General features: G+C 48.8%; 7 protein-coding genes across 7 annotated transcripts; 4 read left to right on the forward strand and 3 right to left on the reverse strand.

The window, feature by feature from the left end:
- Positions 1-813: 813 nt before the first annotated feature.
- Positions 814-4,920, forward strand: DFJ58DRAFT_846159 (uncharacterized protein; the record flags this gene model as incomplete). Its single annotated transcript, XM_041393253.1, has 19 exons — positions 814-834; positions 1,024-1,104; positions 1,137-1,183; positions 1,305-1,482; positions 1,545-1,580; positions 1,636-1,693; positions 1,873-1,892; positions 1,923-2,078; positions 2,111-2,162; positions 2,208-2,247; positions 2,301-2,372; positions 2,628-2,752; positions 3,003-3,051; positions 3,083-3,110; positions 3,207-3,299; positions 3,469-3,599; positions 3,910-4,345; positions 4,631-4,711; positions 4,861-4,920. 19 exons carry the CDS (start codon positions 814-816, stop codon positions 4,918-4,920), a joined length of 1,764 nt encoding a protein of 587 aa, XP_041238028.1.
- Positions 4,921-6,762: 1,842 nt separating this feature from the next.
- DFJ58DRAFT_733950 (uncharacterized protein) lies at positions 6,763-7,434 on the reverse strand (the record flags this gene model as incomplete). The annotated part of the gene is made up of 5 exons (XM_041386378.1): positions 6,763-6,879; positions 6,938-7,017; positions 7,078-7,145; positions 7,198-7,250; positions 7,309-7,434. 5 exons carry the CDS (start codon positions 7,432-7,434, stop codon positions 6,763-6,765), a joined length of 444 nt encoding a protein of 147 aa, XP_041238029.1.
- Positions 7,435-9,043: 1,609 nt separating this feature from the next.
- On the reverse strand, positions 9,044-9,953 carry DFJ58DRAFT_133328 (vacuolar protein 14 C-terminal Fig4-binding domain-containing protein). Its single transcript, XM_041378802.1, has 4 exons — positions 9,606-9,953; positions 9,435-9,551; positions 9,298-9,382; positions 9,044-9,247 (listed from the first exon to the last, which is right to left on the reverse strand). The coding sequence occupies exons 1-4, from the start codon at positions 9,672-9,674 to the stop codon at positions 9,084-9,086; spliced, it is 435 nt and encodes a 144-aa protein (XP_041238030.1). The 5' UTR covers positions 9,675-9,953; the 3' UTR covers positions 9,044-9,083.
- A 3,073-nt stretch (positions 9,954-13,026) lies between these two features.
- On the forward strand, positions 13,027-16,424 carry DFJ58DRAFT_814576 (vacuolar protein 14 C-terminal Fig4p binding-domain-containing protein; the record flags this gene model as incomplete). The annotated part of the gene is given in 18 exon segments (XM_041391660.1): positions 13,027-13,204; positions 13,263-13,335; positions 13,384-13,571; positions 13,597-13,661; positions 13,749-13,896; positions 13,994-14,114; positions 14,165-14,198; positions 14,284-14,443; positions 14,492-14,563; positions 14,636-14,727; positions 14,892-15,113; positions 15,143-15,247; positions 15,296-15,361; positions 15,404-15,626; positions 15,667-15,746; positions 15,801-15,922; positions 16,084-16,085; positions 16,105-16,424. The coding sequence occupies 18 exon segments, from the start codon at positions 13,027-13,029 to the stop codon at positions 16,266-16,268; spliced, it is 2,115 nt and encodes a 704-aa protein (XP_041238031.1). The 3' UTR covers positions 16,269-16,424.
- Positions 16,425-17,917: 1,493 nt separating this feature from the next.
- On the forward strand, positions 17,918-18,589 carry DFJ58DRAFT_733954 (uncharacterized protein; the record flags this gene model as incomplete). The annotated part of the gene is made up of 5 exons (XM_041386379.1): positions 17,918-18,043; positions 18,102-18,154; positions 18,207-18,274; positions 18,335-18,414; positions 18,473-18,589. 5 exons carry the CDS (start codon positions 17,918-17,920, stop codon positions 18,587-18,589), a joined length of 444 nt encoding a protein of 147 aa, XP_041238032.1.
- A 1,041-nt stretch (positions 18,590-19,630) lies between these two features.
- On the forward strand, positions 19,631-21,252 carry DFJ58DRAFT_861790 (tRNA synthetases class I-domain-containing protein; the record flags this gene model as incomplete). The annotated part of the gene is made up of 7 exons (XM_041394050.1): positions 19,631-19,775; positions 19,833-19,951; positions 20,441-20,699; positions 20,774-20,915; positions 20,975-21,022; positions 21,081-21,139; positions 21,190-21,252. The coding sequence occupies exons 1-7, from the start codon at positions 19,650-19,652 to the stop codon at positions 21,250-21,252; spliced, it is 816 nt and encodes a 271-aa protein (XP_041238033.1). The 5' UTR covers positions 19,631-19,649.
- A 3,299-nt stretch (positions 21,253-24,551) lies between these two features.
- Positions 24,552-25,551, reverse strand: DFJ58DRAFT_846164 (uncharacterized protein; the record flags this gene model as incomplete). Its single annotated transcript, XM_041393254.1, has 7 exons — positions 24,552-24,595; positions 24,622-24,769; positions 24,823-24,959; positions 24,982-25,069; positions 25,129-25,185; positions 25,266-25,330; positions 25,395-25,551. The coding sequence occupies 7 exons, from the start codon at positions 25,549-25,551 to the stop codon at positions 24,552-24,554; spliced, it is 696 nt and encodes a 231-aa protein (XP_041238034.1).
- Between the last annotated feature and the right edge of the window lie 1,741 nt (positions 25,552-27,292).

The raw sequence follows: 27,292 nt of genomic DNA on the forward strand, positions 1-27,292 counted from the left end.
CCTTTGTACGATACCTCCGTTCATGGCAGCTTTGAGCAGTGGTAGGATTTGCGCTTGCATTAAATAGACGCGTCCATATAAAAGGAATTTGCCCCGAAACAAAGAGTAGAAGGCGGTGTGTGATCAGAGGCAGGACTGGAGGAATGCAAGGAGGTGTCCACTGTTAGGACGAGCGAGGTATTGATTGACCGGTGGACGAGGTGGGGAGTAAGGGGCAAGATGTGTCAAACTGAATGAAGAGTTAAATGAAAGAGACTTACAACACAATCATAAGGTTTTAAGGTTCGCTTTCGAGTCGACGCTGCCCTCGCGATTGGAGCGGGCGTATATAGATTCGGATGGCGAGGGGACAGGATACGGAGAACATTATAGCTGCTAGCAAAGCATGTAATAGCAGGATCACCATGCAACCTGCAGACTCATATGAGAATCGCAACAAAAAGGATGGCACTCACACAAGAACGCATAACAAATGCCAATAAGATTAGTATATTTCCACCTGCAAGGGCCTTTTCCACTCAATCATGTAACCAAAACGCGGGTCTCCGTACGAGTCATACTGGACTTGAGAGGGCTTACGCGGAAGTAATAATATAAGAAGCAGGGGACTCCAACTCGAGGTGCTATTAATTAGGAGAGACTGCAAATTTACTAGCACCGTTTCTCTCGTTCAGCGCTTCGATGAGGTTGTAGTTTGTGGCGAATGTCACGGTGTTATCGGTGTAATAAACCCGAATAGTAATACTGGAACCTAATTTTAGAGTATTCAGTTGCCTGTGGTGGACGTTCAAAACTTTTAACTAAGCTGTAACCATGGCTCAGCAGATGCTGTTGGTGAGTCTAGACGCAGTGCGCACGACATTCAAGTTGCACATACTCACCAGAAGAGCAGTCCATCGATCATCAGTCCTACTGCGAACGATGTCATCAAAGCATATGTTGTACCCGTTGACCCCAAGAAATCCTGCAGGAAATGCTATTCTAGGTGTCAACCCAGCAACCTTGCGGTCTCCACTTCCTTAGGCGCAGAAACCTGCCAAGGTTGCACGCCCCATCTCTTCTATAGGACTCCTGCGTTCGACACAACTGCACTTGTGTCACTTGGTGAGGGGTTTAACTCAAAAACTGGGGAGTAGGACGAGATCGTTCGTAAGGCCATTGCCAGTGGTATAAACTTGAAGAGGTGTTAAGGGACTTAGTGATGGTGCTTCTTATGCTGTTATCGATGCATCAACAAATCCTCATGCTGCTGGTAAGATATAGTTTTGATCTACACAATGCCTTATCTTAAGTACTTCTCCAAGGTGTCGCTGCTCACTTGGCACTATACAACTTCTCGTTCAAAACATCACCTCCATCGGCGTTCGACCCATGGGGCAACGGCTGGCGTGCAGAATATTTTTAAAAAACTCCACAAATACCGAGTTTGCCGACTGGGATCATGGTGTCGTCTATGCGAATGCACAGAACCTGTCAAGAACAGTGAGTTCATATGGAAACGGGGTGGTCTCTTGATCCGCAGAGAATATAACCGACTTCAATAGTTAATGGAATTGCCCGTGAATATGATGACACGTACTGTACGTTTATCTTTGAGCTCTGCAAGCGATTGAATTCATGTTACTATGTTGCAAGGCGTTCTGCGAGCGCGCCAAAACAGAGTTTATCGGTATCCCTAACGTGGAGGATCATTGTTCGTAACGAAGGTTAGATATTCTATGCTTTTGAAGTTCTCTTAACATATGTACTGATGCCTCGACAACTTGGGAGTCTGAAAAGGACATCGTACACTTTTTACACTCGATGTATGTTTGATATTGGCATGTTCTCTTGTAGCGCATCTTACTCTCGGTAACTCAAGGGGCTGATCAGCCTGCGAGGTTCCTCTAGATGTAAGCATGCCCTATCCTCTTTGTCTGTAGTATCTTTTACAGTTTGATGGTTGTAAAAGTCACTACAAGGACGCCTGTTCAAAAGACGCACAACCTCTTGCTTTCGTGGGCAAGGGCATCTCTTTCGGCATCGGAGGAATCAGATTGAAACCTTCAGCACTAAGACCATCGCTCTTCAACTGGAAGGTCTTTCGCTCATCATACCTAAATGGATACAGGACATGAAGCTGATGCGCGGCGACATGGGCATAATCCGAACTGAGCTTGAAAGTGGCCACTAACTTTGAACTGCAACTTGAAGTGGGGCGGCTGCAGTCGTATCATCTCTACTCGCGATCGCTCAGCTTCAACTCCCGTACGTTTGTGTCCACTTCAATCTACACTCATTCTCATCTATCTTGGTTGCAGAATCAATCTTGTCACCGTCACTCCAATTTGTGAAAACTTGCCCGGCCCCAAAGCCATCAAGCCAGACGATGTGTAAGTTCCGGAATGCGATATTAGTCATGTATTGGACTGAGCATCTGCCAGAATCTACGCTATAATGGTAAATCCGTTGAGGTTGACAACATGGAGGCTTAGGCTCGGCCTGGAGGAGCTTAGGCTCTCCAGAATTCAAGCATCCCGTATGGGCAAACGATAATGCGGTCCCTCGAAGTGCTTGTAGCGGATCAGTGTGGCAAATCAAGGCACTATCATTGGTCGTTACTTTTCCCTGCTGCCATAATCAGTAAGGTTCGACAACGCTAGTTACGGGGAAAAAAATCACTTTGCATCTGGAACTCAGGCAGATTTGGTGTCGAAAACACCTCTGCGCATTAAGTCTCCGCAGTACCAGCCTCTTGGAAAATACTCGCTAGGTTTGAAGCCTGCCAGGATGCCCAAAGGCAGAAAGCTGAAATAGAGGGCACTTAGGTCGCTGGGTGTCTTCACTGAGCCAGCCTCCTTTTCAACAAGATCAATCCACCATGGGTGCGACTTCTCATTGATGTTTTCCGACAACCCCTCTTCGCCTCCCGGTACCCATTCCAAGGTAAGGCGTCATCGTACGCGTTCGCACTTCTGAGTTTTAGAAATAGTCATGACTGTGTTGTCTATATCTGCCTGCAGGGAGATCAACAAACGTGACCAGTAAAACGAGCAAAGAACTGACGTTCAGGTCAGAAATGACAAATAATCCCAAGCAACAGCATGCGTATTCAGGAGGGAGCTGCAGTGGTAAGAGCCCGCCTTCTCGAGATATGAAAACAAGGAAAAGGGTTTTGTCCATGCGACACTGATCCAATGTCTCGATCTCAGATGGCCTATGTTCAGGTATCTGGGGTTGGATTTGAGGAGTTGCTGAGGAAGACACTGCCGGCGTATCCAGTTCCGGAACTAGAGATGGAGACAAGACCGTCGGCAATGGTGAATTTACTACCGGTACTGCAGCTGACGTGGATAACTGTGACACAGCTATGGCATCGGATGACAACACTTCTCGTAATCTAAGTGACGGAATGGAAAGAATTCGAACGAGCCCACCTTCGGATCCCGCAGCTAGATGTGCAGTGAACGATGAGAAATTGAACTGCAGATGGTCGCTTTTGATGGGGATGAAGGAGGACGCGGCATCCCACCTAAATTCGAGATCAGGACGCAAGCCTCGCAAATATGCCGAGTTCTAACCCGTGCTGCCAGATCACTGTTATCGGAGGGCCTCTCGTCGTGTGTTATGTCATGCGAATCGCCACGTACAAGTACTTCGGGTCCGTATCGATAACTCCACTCCCTATATTTGACGCTGCTCAATCAGTGAACAAGGGTTAAAAACAGAAGGAACTCACTAAACGACTTCCAGAGTATTTCTGTCTCTCCAAGAATGCTCAGGGTTAGGATACTCTAGGAACAATGTGGGCATTTGAAACTGCCGCCATGAGATACCCGTAAGAAATTTCGTGGGTTCAGGAAATATCGAAGCAAATTCTGCGCGAGACTGGGTATCTAGTTAAACTCGATTCGCATTCATCATTTCGAGGTACCTCACGTTTGTCCAGACTCGAGGCGTGCAAGGTGTACAAAGAAGGGTATCGACTGTGGGAACAGCACAGCTGTCAATCGCACACTTGGTCTTTGGAGGTCTAACAAAGTCCAAACCGGTGCTGTGGAGACTGCGGCATCTATTCGTGACGCGTTATGTGCATGAATGGGCAAATCTGATGAGGGTACCAACCGCTTCTAGTTTCCAGGTTGACTGGTGCTCTGAAGGGACCATCGACCTTATTCTTATTCCCCTTGCATTAGAAGTTTTTTTGGGAGTACTTGAAGAGTTCGGATGGGTCAATTTCGGTTTCTTTGGTGACCGAGAGTTTGAAGAAGTTGTTATAGGTTGGCTGGATCTTGAAGCTACTATCATCTTGGAGGGTGGCGCCGGAGGGGTCTTGGACATTCCGGATATTGGTGGGGATACAGAGGTTGGTGCACATTTTTTAAGATTGGTTATTTTGGGCGGGGGAAGCTTCTGATAGCGTGGTTGACTGGCATCACAAGGCCGCTCGGTCTTGGTGCACCGATCGCAGGGCAAGAGACGCGAACAAGATTGCTTTAAGGAGCGACAATGAGTGCAGGAATAGGGAACAGCGGATATATTCTCGCCGGAGGGAATTTCACGAAGCTCAAACATAGCACGAGGGTGAATAGCTTCATGGTAGATCATCGAATCTATGGAAATGATGGGTCGACGAACTGATGGATGTCAGGCCTTGTACGGAATCTGGTACATCATGATCCGCGTCGGGTGTCGACGTCCATCTCCGAGCATGAAGAGAGTCGGAACTTGGGTGATTATATAGTACTTACTTCAAACTTGGTACTCTGCGGAAGTCGATGTGACAACTCTAAATCGATGGGGCGTCTATAACTCCGCGAATCACAAAACGAACGTGTCAGTGTCGTTTGTAACGTTCACGCTCGCAATGGGGATAAATAGGTAAATGACGCGGGCAATGCGGCAGAGTGGAGGATTAGCGTCTCACCGCCGCTACGATGACTAAAGCACGTGGTATGATGTAATGTAGCCCGTTTGGACCCCCAGCTTTTCAAAGCTGGGGGTCCAAACGGGCTACATTACATCATACCACGTGACCACATGCTCTTAACAAACGATCTAAGTCCTCAAGGCCTCACTCGTCTTGTACACCCACAACTGATGACTTGACTGATCATTGCTGGTATATTCATCTTACTTTCTAGGCCAGGTATTTTCCAGCAGTGTGCATAACCGTGCTAAGCAATAAACAGCTGCTCCAGCAATCAATGAAGTACATGCCCCCCACTGTCTGTGATACATCGAGCATGATCGAGCAGCTCATGCACGTATTCCATGCAGGTATCAAAGATTTCGTGAGTTTCCCCAGGGTGCCCTACGTTGATTGCGGTGGTTTTCCTACGTTACACATGACTTTATATGACTTTATATTCCAATATTCCAATATAACGAAAACCTTTTCTATATATGACGATATCTGCGGCTCACCAGTCCTCTGATGTGCGAGGACTGCCTTGAAATTAGGCGACAAGATCGCACCCATTGCTTCTGCTGCCTGTTTCGAATGTTGGTTAGCATCATAATACACTGAAGTGTACAAAAGAAAGCGGGACTATGTGAAACGGGATGATGGAGATGCTCACCTCATGTTGAACTGTCGGATTATCGTCCAGATTCTCCGGCACAGCTTGAAGGACTGGGAGAGTATGCAAGCTCATGCTTGAGAGTGCCGAGTAACCGAGCAGGAAATCCCTTACGATTTTTTTTGGTCGAGCTTCAGAAGATTGTCAGAAGGGGATGTGAATCTCAGAATCGATCGCCTACGTCGTCGTTGTAGTTCATGATGATTCTCTTCAACTCGGAAGGGTCGGAAGTGACAAAGTCTTCCATGTGTCTGAGAGGCGATGAGAATACGCAAACAGAATTAGTTGTGTGATGCACCTCGTGACAAGAAAGGCAGGATTGGTGATAAAAACAGATGTTTCTTTGGAGATAAGTACAAATTCGGCATAGCTGCAGTGAGGCGTTCCACGGAGCCATACCTGCAATCCATTCCGTACCGCCAGTGCTGATTGAGGGATTGATGTACCCTGCGAGACGACCTGCGAGACTGCCTAGGCGTTTGTGATGTGCAGAAAGCAGCAGCAATGTCGTGCTTGGTGTGATTGACGGCAGCTAAGAGACCCTGAAGCCCAAATCACAAATTAGCGTAAATGAGAACGCTAATAACAGCAGTATACACGAACCTTATCCTCCAACTTCCAAATACAATTTCTGGTGGAGTTGCTCAAGCGACAGGACGACATCGATCGGGCTAATGACGTTACCGAGCGATTTTCTCATTTTGCGTCCACGAGCGTCGCGAATCATCGCGTGACAGAGTACCTCAGAAAATGGCATCTGACAAGTAAGATAGAAGCCCATGAGAACAATACGCGCCACACAGAAGAAAAGGATGTCCCAGCCTGTTTCAAGGATACTGGCAGGGTGATACCGAGGAAAATTGGCAGTCTATTCGTGGACGATTAAAGAATTACTCACACATCTTCGTTGCAACCTCAAACTTCCCCTCAAACTTTTTGTGCTGTTCAATGACCAACCCTCGTGTGGGTCGCCTCGAACAAGGCCCTTCATCGTCACCTTCGTGTATTCTTTGAGCGAGAGTCAGAAATTGGCCAGACGCTGTGTTGTGCCTTCGACTAACGCGCACGCAGGTCAAGAGACAGTAGATACGGAAAATTGGAAGGGAACTTACAGTCATGAAAATCCGACTCGACCGAGTCTTCACATGGCAATGAGTTCAACAACAACGAAACAAGTAGTGTTACTCACGGAGGAATAATCTCAACCACGTGATCGTTCTTCTCGTTGAGCTGACCAGCGAGTGAGATGCTCAAGTTGGTAGATTTTGTCGCACAGCAGTGATTTCAGCGGCAGGAACGACGGACAGCCCTGAATAAACTGTGTAAAAGAACGTCAGACAGCCTTGCTTCTGCACAAGGGTTAAAAATACTCATACCCCAAGCTCGATAAGATGAGGGAGGAAGGTGATCATCCTGACAATTGAGGTGTGGTTGGTGGCGAGTTCACACTTGAGAGCTGACCGAGATGAGAACGCCATGAGTAATCATAGATGCACCGTGACAGCAGGAGACCTACATTCGGGATAAACGGCTTCTGGCTTAGTGAAGTCGAAGGCCCGTTGAATGCCATTCGAGAACAAGAACCTAGACAGCCGGTCAGTGCCGATTTGCATGGGATAGTGCTAGGGGCACATACATCTGGGTAAGTGTTGACGATATCTTCGATGGAAGACTTGAGAACGCTGCGCTCTGAAAGAACGTCAAGAGTAACGCTCTTGAGTCGTCCGGTAGCAATGTGTAAGGCAACCAGTTCATCGAGCCTTTCCTTGCAGCGACTGCAGACAATATTGACGGTTAGCAGGGCAAGAGTACGACCTATTTCTGCAGCGGATCCAACGACCAAGACACACTGAGAATCGATGATGTTGGCCATGATAAAAGAGTGAGTTTGCGGTAGTAATTCGCTGGGAAAGGGGGACGAAGGTGCTGACCTTTATACCTACGACCACCTGTTCAATCTAAAGTGAACCGATCATGGCCCGTGACGATGCATGACTCAATGATGCATGCGAACGATATCGCGGTGCGAGACTCATCTTCGGTATTTTCAGCTGTGTAACAAGGAATGATAATTGATACTTAGTTAGGATCCATAATCAAGAAGGAACGACTGTCCTCCAGGTTCCTTCTATATCCAGGTCTGACTACGATGGACTCTGATCGGATCCCCGACTCCCACGGTTACAGATGCGGCAAACGTGCCGGTGAAATGTTGGGGGCAACAGAACGGCAACAGAGAATGGCAACAGAACGGGCAACAGACTCGTGGAAAAGTTGAGGGCAATAGAAAGGCGAAGAGGGACAACTGGGGCAACAGAATCGGGAACTGAGAAGGAGCTTTGAGGGCTGCGGTAGAGCGGCGTACAGACTGGCCGGGCGTTGGGTTGGCAGGGTGCTATAGTAGAAGCGCGGCCTGTGTAGCGTCCGGCTATAAGTCCAGCTCATGATATGATCTAGTCTAACAATTTGAAGTCAATTTGAAGCTGCGCGGTGCTGATCACCACATGATAGGTTTATTTTTCTTCGACAACCGTGACACTGACGTACATATATATTCACTCCATGATACTGTACGGTTTCTGCAGCCATTTTTCGAGACCGGCAGGCTTTCATGGTCCTCTAATACTAGAACACGGCGGGCCCGCATTGATACCATAATATTATGTGCCATGTCCCGGACAAACCAAACCCTCCCTTCATCTTTCACTGCACCCGTGGGGTTCGTTCATACTTCTTTTCATCTCGCTAGTTTCGACTCGATTTTTGCCGGCTGGGAAAGATCGGACAGGAATCATCGTTGCCATCCTTCTCAAGGTAAAGATTCGCTGCCGTTAGTCCGACTTTCAGCATCATAACCTCATTCCTTCCAGCTAGCGGGTATGGACAATCACTTTATCCCAGATTAATAACTCCCTTACGCGAGTAAGACCGCGCAAGGGTCCAAGGAAAACTCTTGAAAGAGCCTTTGTTCACTGCCAACTCTGAAGCTGCAATGCACATGCTGACATCTCGGTATGCGAAACTCTGAGTCAAATCGTTTTCTATCATTAGAGTATCATGTGCATGCAAGTATGCACTGTAAGTCCGCTGCAAACCGAACCAATCGAAACCAAACCTAATCACCCCTTCCTGGGTCCCACCACAGGTAAGCCCAGAGTCCGCCTCGTCCTCTGTTGCATTACCCCCGGTGTCATCACACCCTGCAACATGCCTGCCATCAGCCCATTCTGCCTCGCCTTTGGATTGAGCGGACTCAGTGTGGGCTTTGGCGGGATAATCGGCAGCACTGGGAGGTCACCAGACGCAAGTAGCGAGAGCAGTGTGATGGTGATATCATCCTGAGATAAAGTATTCCCGAGATCCCAAGTCGCGCTTTCTCGTGCTTGCTTTGTAGCGAGCGAAATGATCGAGAAGTTCTTGCCATTTTGTCTCACCGCGGCCGAGCTCAGAGCGTGAGGCGATAGGGTTGGGTGTCCTCGTATTGGTTAACAATAGCACATGATGAAATGAGAGTGGGTCAACTCACGCTTTTGGGGCAATGTGGAGGAAGCCGGCAGAGTTGACTCCGTTGAGACGGCTATGGAGTGAGACGAAAGAGGTGGATTGGGGGAGTAGCATGAGCAACCCATATAGACACTTGAACAAGTAGGGGTAACGCTCAGGCTCGAGGAGTTGAAGGTGTAGGTCTTCCGGAATATCATCAACCTCTGATTCATCTCATTAATAGATAACTCACAAGTGAATACGGGAGATTTGATCAGCTGCACTAATTTGTCGACTTGGATCAGCAGTGGAACGGTGATCTCCAAATCAGCGCCGGCGTAACATTGTTAGCAACGATCAAACACGCCATGTGAGACAAACTTACAAGATAGATAGTAAATTTGATGCATGCTCGTAATCCTGCGCAAGCATGCACAACGAAAACACTGCAATCGCATTATGACACCATGACCTGTAAAGCGTGGTGAACAGCGCCTGACCATCTTGCTGCACGTGTCATCAGTCAAGTCAAGAAATCAAACGAGAATGCGCTCAACCAACCCTTGTCTCAAGGCCCTTCAGCCGTTTTCGGAACTGTTCAGGCAAAGTGATCAGGATCATATTCAGCATCTGCACGTTCGCTTGCAAACTCCAGATCCTGTATAATAGCAGTCAGGTAACATTGCATTAGGGACCACAAAAGACGAGCAACCTCTTCTTTCTCCAAAATTTCTGCAAATGTCTCATATATCCTCTCCGTATTGAGACTGAGACACGACTGGTGGATGATAGGACTGCCGCAGGCCTCAAGAAGCTTCCTATCTGTGCTGAAGAGTTCGAAAAGGTCCATCATGAAATCCTTGAAGTAGCTCTCTTCTGAGGAGGACAATGTTTGCGCGGGGAGCTGCAACGAAAATATGAGTCGCATGATGCAAGGTCAATGCACATCTGAGTACCTCTTCGGACGAATCTGACGCAACGCCGGGAAAGTACCATCATCCATCGCAAGAATCTGACAATCTCATCAGTTTGCGCATACTCCAGACGGATTCCAGCACACCTGCTTCAGTGCTTTCTGGTGCAGCATTATGCGCCACTTCAGTGCAGCAACCCTAATCTGCTCATGCTGGCTCAAAAACTGTATCGTCAACTCATTAACTGTCGCCTGATAATTAAACTGGCCTCCTCCTGCACGGGTGAAGGAGGCGTTGGAGCTGGAGCTGGAGCTGGCGGAGGTGGCGGAGCACCCACTACACTATTTGATGACGTGCGAGATCGAGGCCTGCTCGAAGATTCCATGACAGTAGTTTGCATTGTCCCTGAGCGAGGACGCTGCGTCATGGTGGTTTTATCGGATGAAGACGATGGCCGGTTATCACCCACGGACTCGGGAGAAGAGGCATCTCTGGAGGCAGAGAAAGGCACGAATTGTTGATGGTGCGAGTCGGTTGCGAGTAAAATGAAGGAGCTGCCGGCCCTGCGAGAAGACACGTTCAACCGCAGTTGATGTTGCTGAGCAAGATAATAAGTATTGATTGATTGAAAGAGGATTCGAAGGAGACATACCTGGGACAGAGAGATAGTCGAGTGCCATCCGATGCAGCATTGGATAAGCACGGCAGTTGTTTTGCCACCATGCGAGTGGGGTCCTTGGTTTTCACAGTTGGTAATCGATGAGTTTCAGTAGTACGAGACATGGAACCAAGTGAGTAGTCACCAAAGTCATCCTTTGTTATCGTCAGTGGCAAGTGAATCAGTACTTGATCGCGTAAGATCAACGGTGTCTGTGGGGCTCGATCGAGAAGACCGAGACACAAATGACTGCTTGACCTTCTTCAAGGGGCGGGCCAGAGCCTTAGCACCCTTTGCAACAGCCTTTTTGAGTGACCTGGCCTTCTCGGAGATGGACGACGAGATAGACTTAGATGATGAGTGTGACTGGGTAGACGAAGCATCAGATGCCTTCTTTGTGAGCTTAGTTTTCATGGGGAGACGACTCAGTGGACTTACTGGTCTCGAGTTTTTGCCTTGGCTTTATGGTAGTGACTCGAGCTTCTCTGCAACGAAGTGTCAGCTCAATAAATTGCTAGAATGATTCACGGGGGTACAAAAGACATGACAGAAATCAGTATAGCATTCACTTGTGATCCTCAAGCTCTCAGAGGAAGGAAAAACAGAGAATCAAACACGGTGTTCAATGGCTGTCGCGCGCCTGGTTCCCGATTTGGTATATTATACCCGCCCAAACACCGTCAACCCGCGGTGAATGGCCACGGTATGCTCAAGGGTACGACTATCCTACTCCGTACCCGTACCCTCCAAACCCGTCAGCATAGAACCGCGGTGTTACCCGTACCCGTGCGTTTCCCTAGGGATGAACGATAGTTATATAGCACACGGTAACGACGAGGCAACCCTTGAAGGCATGAGCGAACTTCTTCCCGGGCGAGACATTCGAGACGACGTCCACGGGAACAGAGACCCATGGAACCAGACGGGAAGCAGAGAGACGACTGTCCGCATGGCCGAGAGATTTTAGGGCAGGGGGGAACTTTCGCAGGGCGGCAGCAACTTGGACACCGTACAAGTCTGACAACTCAGCAGCAATGCGAGTGGCTCGGGTATTCAAACTGGCTGGAAGATGACGGGAGCCAGAGTTTTCCACTCGAAGCGACGACGAGATTGCACTGCATACTTTAGAAAAGTGTTCAATTAAGGCTTCAATAGAAAGATCTTTGCGACGAACTTGCGACTTGGTGAACCCCAGGCGGCGGGCAATGTCACGCAAGTCTGCAGCGGGAACCTCGCTTAGATTGTCTCGATAGATGTCCACAGCGTGGAAGAACCAAGGAGGGTCACGCTTGAACTTGAGCAGAAGGCAAGACTCCATAGTAACGGCTGCTCGACATCCCTCATAGCACCTGAAGACACTGCAATGGGCGTAGGATGCCGGTGCGAAATGAGAAGGAGAGAAAGACACGGAAACACCACCGATTCGGATATTGACCGCGACCCCATCAAATGATACGGAGTGTACCTCGATACATGATGCACACTTGGCACACGACAAAACATGATAGTTCAGCGCTGAATACAGCCATGAACAGAACCCCGAAGGTGTCTCAAAAACAGCAGGATGACACTCGGGGTGATACAACGGATCATAATACAAAGGAAAATCAGCGGGAGAATGTAAAACATGGAGAGGAGGGCAATCATTGACATCGAGTACGCGAGTAATCACAGAGGGTGTTTTATGCAAGAACGCTGCCATGGGATGGAGTAAACGAGCACGAACAAGAAAAGCTGCAGATAGTCGAATCAATAACGACCGAAAGGGACCGAGGAGATGGACACACCGTGATAGGTAGCACACCAAAGGCAACGGCACGAACAAAGATAGAAGGGTCCTGAAAAAAGGTAAAATATTTAACGACTGAAAGGCAAGCACAGAGGGAACGCGGACACACCTCGCTAGCTAGCACACAGAGGACAAGGGAACCAAGGGAGATTCAATTGAGCGTCCAGAAAAATGTATCCCCGGTGTGTTCCCACCACACTAGCTAACACAGAGGAGAAGGGCACAAACTATGCAGAGAGCCGGTTCATTAACAACTGAAAGGTACAGAGTACATCGACTCACCGCGCAAGGTAGGACACAGAGGACAACGACACGAACAAAGACAACAGCGTCTAGAAAAAATGAAAGATCAATCGACTGAAAGGCATGCGCAGGGAGGACGCGGACTCACCTCACTAGCCAGGACACACTAATATTGTCATTGATATTGGTGCGGGTACCGGGTGAAACGAGAACATGTGCGTGAGAGAACAACGGAGTCGGGGATTGGAGTACTGGCGCTCACCGCTGCTACTAGATGTCCACTAGAGTTCGCGCATTTTTGGGGTAACGTCTATTACTCCACAACGCACAAACATAAAAATTTAATTCTTCGACAGTTCCATAGCCTGACAGCCCATTATGGGGGATTGCATAATATCATGTACGATTCATCAAGCGTGGTGCAGTGGACCTGGCGGGTACGCTCAGTTCGTCCCGTTAACTTCCAGAGGTGGCTTAGACCTGACGCCGCCTTTCTCATTGTGTAGTATCTCTGTCGTCAGTCCTATTGGAAACAGTAGGGCAACCGGGGTCATAGGTAAGTCTTTTACTCCGTGCTCACAGTCAAATGGTTACTACTTGACACCGTCTTGCAGACACCACTGTGGCAAAGCAGCTCATAGACAAGATTTACGAGAAGAGAAAGGCAGCCGCTCTCGAATCAGAGAAGCAATTATACTCGCTTGCAGTTGATAGTAATGCGTTGAGCGTTCTCAGGCAGATTCGGGAATGCCACCAGCAAATCGACCACCGTCGTATAACACAGATCATTGAACAGCTGGTGGATATGTTCAGCAATTCACCAAATCTCCTTCACATCAGAAACGGAGGACTCGTTGACATAGCTGGTACAGCCATTGCCCTCGGCATGGACGTCGCCTCGTACATAGAAATTCATCGAACCCGTGCTGGCGTGCTTTACGGATCCAGAAAACAGAATACGATATCTCTCCGCCGAATGTCTGTACAACATCGCCAAGGTATCCAAGGGCGAGGTTCTTTCAACCTTACATTCGACGCCCTCAGTAAAGTGCGGTAGCTCCTCGTCAAGTTTTGCATTATAACCGAGCTGAACTTCTCAGCTAGCTGATTCAGAGTTATCGGTCAAGAATGGGGCGGAGCTGCCTGATAGAATTCTGAAGGATATTGTGGCAGAGACAGCTTCGGTGTATATTCCGCAGTATCCAGAGACGGTGAGGATTCGCGACCTGTTCGATTCTCAGGAGCAGAGTATACTTGTTTCTTAACCCGATGTCCGATTCCTAGGAGAAAACATCACTGTAGAAGAAGGCATTCTCCCTCGCGCGCTTCATTCCACTGTTGCAAGGTAGGATATATGTCCCTGGTTCATTCACAAGGAGCTACTTGGCATCGTGGATAGCAGTGCTTGACTCGGTCGAGGAGCTCGAACTTCTAACATACCTCCTAGAGTTCCTAGACGGCCTCCTGTGAGTCGGAAGGTTTGTGGCTCAAGATGCTCGCTGATGCACCTATTCAGGAAGCACTTATCAGACCCCACCGAGGATGTGCGCGTAGCCACAGAACATTCTTGCCGATTTCCTACGTGAAATTAGAGACGTCTGTATGGTTCATCAACGCAAATAAGAACACACTGAGCCTTCTGATCTACGACGCTCAGATGAGAAGCTTCCTGACATCACGATGTCTCACTCTGAACGCGCACGTTTCATCACCAAGAGTGAATTTGGCCACGATCATGATGGAGAGCACAGTTTCAAGGATGAGCACAAATCAGAAGACTATCGCGGCACTGGAGGTAGGGATTGTTTAACACATTCATTGAAACTACTCACTGCTCGTGCAGCCTCAGTTCCTGGGCAGGGTGTGCGGAGAGACTATGCAGCCATAATAGAAATTCTCATGACAACCAACGTGAGTTGTTTCCATCCAAGCTCACTGCATTGTACTTATCTTGCATGCACAGATGACGAAATCCAATAATCTACAGCCCTTCGTTGGTTCGCCGAGTTCTTGACCTTTCTGCCCGATGTCATGACGCCCCGTCTTATTCCTGCCATACTCCCGAATCTAGCACACCATGTCCTGATGATCCAGTCGGCTGCACTCTGAACTAACAATCTACTTTCGAACGTCATCCAAAACATACCCGGGCCAGTGGAGGGTCTATCCGGACAGAACACAGCAGAGAAGTCAATCGCGCCAGCAAGCTCACCAACCCAAATCCCCCAACCTTCACTGCACAGCCACCGTCCAGAGATGCCTCTTCTCCCGAGTCCGTGGGTGATAACCGGCCATCGTCTTCATCCGATAAAACCACCATGACGCAGCGTCCTCGCTCAGGGACAATGCAAACTACTGTCATGGAATCTTCGAGCAGGCCTCGATCTCGCACGTCATCAAATAGTGTAGTGGGTGCTCCGCCACCTCCGCCAGCTCCAGCTCCAGCTCCAACGCCTCCTTCACCCGTGCAGGAGGAGGCCAGTTTAATTATCAGGCGACAGTTAATGAGTTGACGATACAGTTTTTGAGCCAGCATGAGCAGATTAGGGTTGCTGCACTGAAGTGGCGCATAATGCTGCACCAGAAAGCACTGAAGCAGGTGTGCTGGAATCCGTCTGGAGTATGCGCAAACTGATGAGATTGTCAGATTCTTGCGATGGATGATGGTACTTTCCCGGCGTTGCGTCAGATTCGTCCGAAGAGGTACTCAGATGTGCATTGACCTTGCATCATGCGACTCATATTTTCGTTGCAGCTCCCCGCGCAAACATTGTCCTCCTCAGAAGAGAGCTACTTCAAGGATTTCATGATGGACCTTTTCGAACTCTTCAGCACAGATAGGAAGCTTCTTGAGGCCTGCGGCAGTCCTATCATCCACCAGTCGTGTCTCAGTCTCAATACGGAGAGGATATATGAGACATTTGCAGAAATTTTGGAGAAAGAAGAGGTTGCTCGTCTTTTGTGGTCCCTAATGCAATGTTACCTGACTGCTATTATACAGGATCTGGAGTTTGCAAGCGAACGTGCAGATGCTGAATATGATCCTGATCACTTTGCCTGAACAGTTCCGAAAACGGCTGAAGGGCCTTGAGACAAGGGTTGGTTGAGCGCATTCTCGTTTGATTTCTTGACTTGACTGATGACACGTGCAGCAAGATGGTCAGGCGCTGTTCACCACGCTTTACAGGTCATGGTGTCATAATGCGATTGCAGTGTTTTCGTTGTGCATGCTTGCGCAGGATTACGAGCATGCATCAAATTTACTATCTATCTTGTAAGTTTGTCTCACATGGCGTGTTTGATCGTTGCTAACAATGTTACGCCGGCGCTGATTTGGAGATCACCGTTCCACTGCTGATCCAAGTCGACAAATTAGTGCAGCTGATCAAATCTCCCGTATTCACTTGTGAGTTATCTATTAATGAGATGAATCAGAGGTTGATGATATTCCGGAAGACCTACACCTTCAACTCCTCGAGCCTGAGCGTTACCCCTACTTGTTCAAGTGTCTATATGGGTTGCTCATGCTACTCCCCCAATCCACCTCTTTCGTCTCACTCCATAGCCGTCTCAACGGAGTCAACTCTGCCGGCTTCCTCCACATTGCCCCAAAAGCGTGAGTTGACCCACTCTCATTTCATCATGTGCTATTGTTAACCAATACGAGGACACCCAACCCTATCGCCTCACGCTCTGAGCTCGGCCGCGGTGAGACAAAATGGCAAGAACTTCTCGATCATTTCGCTCGCTACAAAGCAAGCACGAGAAAGCGCGACTTGGGATCTCGGGAATACTTTATCTCAGGATGATATCACCATCACACTGCTCTCGCTACTTGCGTCTGGTGACCTCCCAGTGCTGCCGATTATCCCGCCAAAGCCCACACTGAGTCCGCTCAATCCAAAGGCGAGGCAGAATGGGCTGATGGCAGGCATGTTGCAGGGTGTGATGACACCGGGGGTAATGCAACAGAGGACGAGGCGGACTCTGGGCTTACCTGTGGTGGGACCCAGGAAGGGGTGATTAGGTTTGGTTTCGATTGGTTCGGTTTGCAGCGGACTTACAGTGCATACTTGCATGCACATGATACTCTAATGATAGAAAACGATTTGACTCAGAGTTTCGCATACCGAGATGTCAGCATGTGCATTGCAGCTTCAGAGTTGGCAGTGAACAAAGGCTCTTTCAAGAGTTTTCCTTGGACCCTTGCGCGGTCTTACTCGCGTAAGGGAGTTATTAATCTGGGATAAAGTGATTGTCCATACCCGCTAGCTGGAAGGAATGAGGTTATGATGCTGAAAGTCGGACTAACGGCAGCGAATCTTTACCTTGAGAAGGATGGCAACGATGATTCCTGTCCGATCTTTCCCAGCCGGCAAAAATCGAGTCGAAACTAGCGAGATGAAAAGAAGTATGAACGAACCCCACGGGTGCAGTGAAAGATGAAGGGAGGGTTTGGTTTGTCCGGGACATGGCACATAATATTATGGTATCAATGCGGGCCCGCCGTGTTCTAGTATTAGAGGACCATGAAAGCCTGCCGGTCTCGAAAAATGGCTGCAGAAACCGTACAGTATCATGGAGTGAATATATATGTACGTCAGTGTCACGGTTGTCGAAGAAAAATAAACCTATCATGTGGTGATCAGCACCGCGCAGCTTCAAATTGACTTCAAATTGTTAGACTAGATCATATCATGAGCTGGACTTATAGCCGGACGCTACACAGGCCGCGCTTCTACTATAGCACCCTGCCAACCCAACGCCCGGCCAGTCTGTACGCCGCTCTACCGCAGCCCTCAAAGCTCCTTCTCAGTTCCCGATTCTGTTGCCCCAGTTGTCCCTCTTCGCCTTTCTATTGCCCTCAACTTTTCCACGAGTCTGTTGCCCGTTCTGTTGCCATTCTCTGTTGCCGTTCTGTTGCCCCCAACATTTCACCGGCACGTTTGCCGCATCTGTAACCGTGGGAGTCGGGGATCCGATCAGAGTCCATCGTAGTCAGACCTGGATATAGAAGGAACCTGGAGGACAGTCGTTCCTTCTTGATTATGGATCCTAACTAAGTATCAATTATCATTCCTTGTTACACAGCTGAAAATACCGAAGATGAGTCTCGCACCGCGATATCGTTCGCATGCATCATTGAGTCATGCATCGTCACGGGCCATGATCGGTTCACTTTAGATTGAACAGGTGGTCGTAGGTATAAAGGTCAGCACCTTCGTCCCCCTTTCCCAGCGAATTACTACCGCAAACTCACTCTTTTATCATGGCCAACATCATCGATTCTCAGTGTGTCTTGGTCGTTGGATCCGCTGCAGAAATAGGTCGTACTCTTGCCCTGCTAACCGTCAATATTGTCTGCAGTCGCTGCAAGGAAAGGCTCGATGAACTGGTTGCCTTACACATTGCTACCGGACGACTCAAGAGCGTTACTCTTGACGTTCTTTCAGAGCGCAGCGTTCTCAAGTCTTCCATCGAAGATATCGTCAACACTTACCCAGATGTATGTGCCCCTAGCACTATCCCATGCAAATCGGCACTGACCGGCTGTCTAGGTTCTTGTTCTCGAATGGCATTCAACGGGCCTTCGACTTCACTAAGCCAGAAGCCGTTTATCCCGAATGTAGGTCTCCTGCTGTCACGGTGCATCTATGATTACTCATGGCGTTCTCATCTCGGTCAGCTCTCAAGTGTGAACTCGCCACCAACCACACCTCAATTGTCAGGATGATCACCTTCCTCCCTCATCTTATCGAGCTTGGGGTATGAGTATTTTTAACCCTTGTGCAGAAGCAAGGCTGTCTGACGTTCTTTTACACAGTTTATTCAGGGCTGTCCGTCGTTCCTGCCGCTGAAATCACTGCTGTGCGACAAAATCTACCAACTTGAGCATCTCACTCGCTGGTCAGCTCAACGAGAAGAACGATCACGTGGTTGAGATTATTCCTCCGTGAGTAACACTACTTGTTTCGTTGTTGTTGAACTCATTGCCATGTGAAGACTCGGTCGAGTCGGATTTTCATGACTGTAAGTTCCCTTCCAATTTTCCGTATCTACTGTCTCTTGACCTGCGTGCGCGTTAGTCGAAGGCACAACACAGCGTCTGGCCAATTTCTGGCTCTCGCTCAAAGAATACACGAAGGTGACGATGAAGGGCCTTGTTCGAGGCGACCCACACGAGGGATGGTCATTGAACAGCACAAAAAGTTTGAGTGGAAGTTGGAGGCTGCAACGAAGGCAATGACTCAGACATAGAGGACACATTGGAACATAGTTTCCCTCTGCGAACAGACTTGGAATGTGCAGTAATGGCAGTTGAGCTTCTTCCTTTAAAATCATTCTTGTTGCTGAGTCAAACTCAGCTGGACTCCGCCGGACTTGTCAATGGGTTCCAGACTTTGGCCGCAGAGTGTCCAAATCCCTGACTTTCTCCGTTTTGCAGTCTTGCTCGCCGTCTCGATCACGTTTCGCATCAATCATATCCTTACCAACACACAAGCAATCAAATTGCCCCACCCCATTGCTAGTTCTTAACTCTCTTTGGTGTACCAGCGGGCGAAAGGCATAACTAGACGGAAGTGGCGGAGAAGAGGCTGCAACCCAAGCGTGTTGCTGGAAGTTCAGAGAGGGAGCCGTGGAGTGCGCTCGCCTTCAAGCTTGAATCACGGTATGTCATCTGGCTATAATACTTTATGCGAGACATTGATAGTTGTCGTGTATAGACCTTCACCGCGTTGCCCTCAAAGACGTCCTGCACAAACAGGGCACAGGCTTTCCAAACGAACTACTATAATGGGTCAGTGTCCAGATACTATACTGCCCGCGGATGGACAGAGTTGGCACTGCCGCACTGTGTTAAATACCCTTGTGAATCCACGTATTCAAGCCATGATCAATGTTGACCCTAGCAGCTTGGCTAAGCTAGACGTTCCCCACACGCCACAAGCCAAAGTGTTCTTTACTGCCTTTCTTTTCTCTCCACCACTGAACTTTGAGACATGTCTCGTCTCACTCTTTCCGTGCTTTTCGCCATCACTGCCACTTTAAAACGTTTCTTCACTCAACCTGACACAGCTGACCCAACTCCACTTGTAGACAAGACCTATGCCTGCCCGCCAGGAATTGTGAGTTTCAATTCCTCTTCCGTTGCATATCATGTTCACACCGGAGCATTTTTTAAGCTGTACCAAGTCGACTACAACACCGCTGCTATTCGTGACTCTCAGGTTGGCTACAACATCTGTAAATCCACCACCGAGAACCAGAACTCCATGTGCCGAACTGGTGAGCCACATCGACGGTGCGTCTCGTTGACACCACACGCGTCGCTCATAATGATAGTATTAATTCTTAAGATTTTTGCTTGTGAGCATATTTCGCCCCCAACTACACTATCGGCGATACCGAGCAGGAGGAGGTTCCATGTTGCACCAAGCCTGACCACGGCACTCGTCTCATTCGCGACTGACTGAAAACATATGGCACTGGTGTATCTCGCGGCAGTTATGGTGGGTGACCGATGCCCAGCCTATTTCATCCGAATTGAGGGAGAAGATATCGACGTTAGTATTTCAATGATCAGTCCAACACTTGTGCGCTTACTCTTGAATGCAGAAAAACGATGGCAAGAACTGGAAAATCCTTGCACGCGGGAAGAATTTTACACTTGAGCAATATGAAGATGTCCTCGATACTTGGTCCTCTGGACTGTGGTCCTTCTCGATCCTGACGGCCATAAAAGGCAGTGTTTCATACCGTAAACTGGCTGGCATTAATCGTCCACCAACAGACTGCCGATTTTCCTCGGTATCATCCCTACCAATATCCTTGAAACGGGCTGGGACATCCTTTTCTTCTGGGTGGCGTGTATGATTCTCATGGGCATCTGTCTTACTGGTCAGATGCTATTTTCTGAAGTACTCTGCTGCGCGATGATTCGCGATGCCCATGGACGCAAAATGGGCAAATCGCTCGGTAACGTCATTGAGCCGATCGACGTCATCTATGGCCCATCACTTGAGCAACTCCACCAGAAATTGTATTTAGAAGTTGGAGGATAAGGTTCGTGTGTAGTGCTGTTATTAATGTTCTCATTTACACTAATTTGTGATTTGGGCTTCAGGATCTTTTGGCTGCTGTCAAGCACACCAAGCACGGTATCGCTGCCGCTTCTGTACATCACAAACGCCCTGGCAGCCTCACAGGTAGTCTTGCAGGGTACATTAATCCCTCAATCAGCACTGGCGGTACGGAATGGATTGCAGGTATGGCGCCTGTAGAACGCCTCACTGCAGCTATGCCGAATTCATGGTCATCTTCAAAGAAATCTCTGTCCTCCTACCATCACCAATCCTGCCTTTCTTATCACGAGGTGCGTCACACAACTAATTTTGTTTGCATATTCTCATCGCCTCTCAGACACATGGAAGACTTTATCGCTTCCGACCATTCCGAGTTGAAGAGAACCATCATGAGCTACAATGACGACGTAGGCGATCGACTGTGACATTCACATCCCCTTCTGACCATCTTCCGAAGCTCGACCACAAAAGCCCCGAGGGATTGCCTGCTCGGTTACTTAAAGCCGACCGAAGCGCTTGATTACCACGATATCAGCTCTCCCAGTCCTTTGAGCAGTGCTGGAGAATCTGGACGAGGATACGACGGTCCGACATGAGGTGAGCGTCCTCATCGTCCCGTTTCACATAGTCCCGCTTTATTTCGTACACTTCAGTGTATTATGATGCTAACCAACATTCGAAATAGGCAACAGAAGCAATGGGCGCGATCTTGTCACCTAATTTCAAGGCAGTCCTTACAGATAATCATAAATACACCCTGCATGGAATACGTGCATGAGCCGCTCGATCGTGTTGGATGTGCCACAGACAGTGGGGGGCATAAATTTATATTGTATACACCATTGATTGCTGGAGCAGCTATTTATTGCTTAGCACGGTTATGCACGCTGCTGGAAATTGCCTCGCCCAGAAAGTAAGATGAATATATCAGCAGTGATCAATCAAGTCATAAGTTGTGAGTGTACAAGATGAGCGAGGACTTGGATCGTTGGAGACTGTCAAGAGTTTGTATGTGGTCACGTGGTGTGATGTAATGTCTGCACAGGTATGGGTATGGGTTAGAGTAGCTCGTTTGCATTCCACAGCCGCACACTGCTATCATCCAATCCAGATGCGATGCGAGCACCATCCGGTGACAACGAGGCTGACAAAACCCCTTCAGTGTGCCCATTCAAGGGCTCAGCCAATGGTTGTCCCGTCCCTGCAGTCCACAGCCACACAATCTTATCCGCCGAGCCAGACGCAATGCGAGTACCCTCCGGTGAGAAAGAGACTGACAAAGCCGGTTGAGTGTGCCGCCGCAAGGGCTCACCCAATGGCTGTCCCGTCGCCGCATCCCGCAGTCGCACAGCGTTATCCTCCGAACCAGACGCGATGCGAGTACCATCCGGTGAGAACGCGACTGACTGGACCGACTCGGTATGCCCGCTGATCACGATTTGGACAGCCGTCCAGTTCAAATGATGTCCTGATGCCAGAACAAGGTTGTTCGGAAACCTTGCAGTAAAATTGGTAGCTACGGTGGAGTTTATGGGTGAGAACGGCAGCGCTGATAAATACAGATGCGGCGTGCTGTGCAAAATGATGCCGCCAAATACTTGAATGAATCTTTGCACATCCATTGTAGTCAACCGCACATCTTTATATCCAGAATGGCCTTGTAGTTGATTGTAAGATGTTCATCCGATGCTGCCTGGTAGGCATGTGCTCACCTTCAGCCACCCAGTAATAAGTGGAAGCACGGTTATTGCGCCCCTGATTGCGTTGAGAAGGCCAAGTGCCTCAACCCAGAAGAGCAGTCGCTCATTGCCGAAGAATGAATTTATTACGGTGACGAGCTCCGAGTCGAAGTTCGATGGTGATACGAGCGTAACCCAAAATCGACAGGAATAGGAGAGATGTAGGGGAATGGATGTTTTGACTCGTTGAGGCAACCCTGTGTCTTGGGAATTAGGGAGGTACGACGACTTCAAATTACATATATTGAAGCGAAGGCCATGTTCCATCACTCGTAGTGACTCAAATGCAAGGTCGCGTTGTTGCGCCTTCGTTCTCTCGACGAAGAAGTCTCCGCTGGATGCCTCGTCCGTCAGGAATTGAAATGTGGCATGAAGGGGTTGGATGGGGGTACGTGAGTCGGTGGTGCCGCTGAGGAGGGTGCCCATGCGTTTTATCACCACATCTACATCGTAATGATCGTGGTACTCCGGGAAATGGTCCGTATAGCATTCAGTGCAACTAAAGGGAGGCGTTCGGCTGTGGCAAGTATTTGACCCATCACGGAACAAAACTTCGCTACTGCTTACTTGTAGTGGGCCGTTGTATACTTATCCTTTGGCATGATTTCTGTTAAGATGAGCCGATGCATATAATGCGACAAGTTTCTCCGCTCCTCGGGATGGCGGTTCACGACAGAATTGAAACAATCCATTGGGGATAAGCCGGGGTAGGGTTCCTTTATATATCCGCACGCAAGACGCGCCCACTCAAAGGGTCCATCGACTTTGACAGCAAGCATTTCAAGATGGTTGTCCCGAAATTCTGATAGCTCTTTCAGCTCCTCAGATGCGAAGGCGTAAATGTCGCGCTTCACAACTTCTGGTGGAATATGATATCAAATTCCTGCTCGATATCGGGAAGCGGGCGAGAGGTGACAAGAATCCGAAAGTTGGATGAAAGTTCCGTGATTTTGTGAAGTCCTTTGTCCTGAAGTCTACCGGCAAATATGCGGAGGTTACACCGCGTCTCCACTCCGCCACTCTCATCCAGTGCTTCAATCACGATCAAGATAGGCTTTACACTTGACCCAGAGTTCTTTAACGGTTCCATGAGAAGTTTGCGTCACTGCTGGCTAATGTCTGTCGTTGAGCGAGTTTGCATCCTTGACTGCATCCGCTAACGCTCATTTCATCCCTGGATCACGATCAGCAAGGTCGTGTGCGATGGCGGAGAAAATCTTTTCATGACGACGGTCTGTTTCTGTGTTGATTGGAACAAAAACATGAACCAAGGTCTCCGTTTCGTTGAACCAGTTGGCAATGGTGTGTGCAATGGCTGATTTGCCCTTGCCTGCAGGGCCGGATAGCCACATTACACGCGGAATGGAATCTTCACTGCTGTCGATCCACTCGGTGCGAGTGCCTGACAGACATTTCTTCTCGGTATCTAGTCCTCCACCCCCTGCACAAACCATGCTGCTGAGATCAAGTGTTTCGCCTTTAAGGTATGGGTACATCTAAAACCAGAGGCATGTATGAAGCCTTACCTGCAAACTGGACAAATATGGCTACATCCCGACCAGTTTGATCCCGAAATCGTTGCATAAGGCCATCCAAGGTATCGTTGTACCGCGTGATGATATCATTCGTTTCCACGACAATGTTCTTACCGACTCTCTTCCCTATAATCATAGTGGGTATAAGATTCATGTGCGAATGCAATAATTCGACGACTCACAGAAGCTCTTCGTCTCTGAGTATTCCCTGATGAACGGCTACACTCGGGAGTCTGCTGAGCAATCTTTCCAATGACATCGCGCATCGATTCAACCTTGGAAAGATTATCGTCTTGGGTAATGAAGCCATAGATTTCATCTAATTTCTGGAGAATGCGATGCACCGATTGGTCGCGCTCCGCTTGAGCAAGAACGATCTGCACGGAACCATAAAACCTGAGCGGGAGGCGGATCTCCGGGCAGCATAGAGCGTACTCTGGATGCAGCAGAAAGCACGCCCAACGCCATCTTTGCACATCGATGCACCTATAACTTGATTAGTTCGATACCGATTAAGGAGAGTGGCCCATACATTTGCGATCTTCTCAATGGTAGTGTCGAAAATTTTGAGGGGTTGGAGGTATGTGAACTGTAAATCATCTGCGGCAGTGAAACCTGGGGCATTGTTGACGGCGGATGTCTCAGATAGCGCAGGTCCCCCAAGTGTTTTCATATGTTCTGAAGCCTCGTGGGCACCCTGAAGTGCAGCATGAACCGAATTGGAACCAGGGGTTTCCTCCACGCCAGGGGGGATGTCGGGAACCTGCGTGACCAACAACATTTAGAGACAAAAACTAAATAATTTGATGCAAGTACCTTCGAAACAGGTTCTCCGGATATGCCTTGGTTGACGGAGCCACTGGGATTTTCAGCTGTGGTGGGATGCTTGTCGTCGGTGAAAGGATGCGGATGTGACATGTCCTGGATGCCTCTGATGAAAAAAAACTGAAGGACTGGGATTACGATTTCGAACACCTACCTCGATATTGTGATTCGATGAAGCACCTTGAAGGTCGACATTCTGGATCGCAGAGATGTGGTTGCGGGAACACTTGAAGCGTTGCTGCACAATGTCAGCCCATATTCAGAACTTAGACACCAATGACTCAGTAATCTACTCACGGAAATTTTCTTGGTGATGCCCTTCGTAAATTTCCGCAGGCCCTGCCAGACTCGACTCTGGACGAAGAAAGCGCCAGAGGCAGCGATGAATTTCATGAGCGCTCATTCACAGTGAGTGAGCCCATGAGATCACATACCGAACTTTCACAAACGGTTGCTTCGCAGGGTTCTGGAGGAGGATCTGGCCTATGGTCTTCACTCACTACGAGTGGTCAATTAGTGTGAGCAAAGTGAAGGTGCAAGAAGTATGGGAGAAGGGAGAGGACCTCTGGCACGAGTTAAATACCCTTGACCGTGAGCTTTGAAGCATGCTAGTGGCCAACACGTTGACTTGATTCTTGAACTCCCATTATAATTATCGACCATGGGATTGCCGAAGGGTAAAGGCGTAGGGCAAGAGATCTGACAGAAGTAAAATTCCATGGTGCGGTCCCCAACAGAACCGGCAACAGACTCGTGGAAACAGTGTTCTGCCAGTCACAGCTGACCGTGGTGTTCGTTCACTGAACGCAAATGGTGTGAAAGTCGATGACCGTTGGTGCCGCCGTGCCGGTGAAGTTCACTTGAACGTGAACGGGTCAGGTGCCATGGGTCCTTGTTCCTTATATAGAAACTGAGCGCTCGGCGCCCAGTACTTATTCAATATTGTATTGATGTACTGGATTGCACAATAACGTCCATAAGCAGTCCTCTGCCGAGTACAGCTAGCACTCCTAATAATACACGCGGATTCCTCGTGCCACAACCTATATGACTTCCTGTGGTTCTTGGTGCAAAATGCAGCCCCGCTCTGTTTTCTCGTTCGTGCTGATTCACAACTGTCGTCTCGTGGCTGCAATCCTCACGAAATGGCGGAATCGGCTTTCTACTCAAGTACGTTCAAATGCGGAGTACGTGCTCAACACAACAGCTGCTAGAGCAACTGCAGTTTCCACCATTGATTGAAAACTTGATCTGGAAGTGGCGAGTTCGACGGGTATAACACACCTTCATCAAGGCCTTCCAACTGAGCAGCCCATGTCCATTTTAGCTTCATGAGGTGTGACTACCGGTGCTGTCTGACCCTCCCCCTACGTTTTCTTGATCACTGGTCTTTCGTAGTCACTCTGATTAATTTCTCTACTTCGCTCGAACTAATCTCGTCTTCCGCGCTAGACTTTGTAGACCACACCATTGGTCTCAATGCAGTCTCCGGGCCTTGCGTGCGCATAGTCGCCAAAATCTACTGACCCCTGCATTTGCTCAGACTGCGATCCATCTCTGGCACAACGACGACGACTATGGGTGTAATTGGACTCGCACTGTCGACACTACCGAGCGGCTCGCGGTTCACGAAGCTACGAGAGCAACATCAAGGCTTTTTTTTGCTCTTAGCAAGCACTAGCGTAGGCACACATAACATGTCCGGCAGAAGCATTACTGAACCTTCCTTTTTCCAAAGATTTGAGCGAGTATCCTGCACACTCGCACGAATGTAGGGTGTTCATTTCAGGGTTTAATGGTTCAGCCGGTAAGAAGATGCCATGATCCCACTGTCACGCCAACTTAGTATCTCAAGGGACATTTTCCAGTCCTTTTTGCATGTGCTGTTGTGACCCCAAGCGAGGCAATACTTTGTATCAATGACGCTCGTGCCCGGCGCTAATTTTCAGTATTAAGATGTTCCTAGGCCCTGGACTCACCTCCGCCTTCACCACTCTCCATCAGTTCAGAGATTCCCTATATAGGATCTCGTGATCGAGAGAATGATGCAAGTACCATGTTTTTTCGTACTATTTTATTGACAATAAGTCACTGGCAGGTGACGAGGCGACCAGCCTCACCCTCCAACTTGGACATTCTGCGACACATCGTCCGAATGTTGGTGTCGGGATGGCGGGCGATGCGGGATGGGGCGGGATGGCAGGAGAAGCGACCCCACTATTATAATACCTCCCTATTACCAGCAATTCACAGCATATCATACCCACCTACATTCCATAGCATTAGATCTGTATCGGTACCATTTTCCAGGCCAGATCAAACAATTTTAATTTATGATAAGCCTCAAGCGCTTAGCGCTTAAGGCTTATCTGATCACACCAGTTTTAGTAACTAGTAGGAATAGGGGCCACTGAGGCTCATCTTCAATGAATCAAGAAGGCAGCGCAAACATTAATTAGGG

Source organism: Suillus subalutaceus, assembly GCF_016647625.1.
Source record: "Suillus subalutaceus strain FC151 chromosome Unknown DFJ58scaffold_161, whole genome shotgun sequence".
Taxonomy (NCBI): Eukaryota; Fungi; Basidiomycota; class Agaricomycetes; order Boletales; family Suillaceae; genus Suillus; species Suillus subalutaceus.

Excerpts from the sequence above, each read along its gene's own strand:
- DFJ58DRAFT_133328 (XM_041378802.1), bottom strand. The coding sequence starts at position 9,674 with ATGCTGAATATGATCCTGATCACTTTGCCTGAACAGTTCCGAAAACGG. Across the intron at positions 9,383-9,434 it reads ATGCATCAAATTTACTATCT|GCCGGCGCTGATTTGGAGAT; the intron begins ATCTTGTAAGTT and ends TAACAATGTTAC. Across the intron at positions 9,248-9,297 it reads CAAATCTCCCGTATTCACTT|ACCTACACCTTCAACTCCTC; the intron begins GTGAGTTATCTA and ends ATATTCCGGAAG.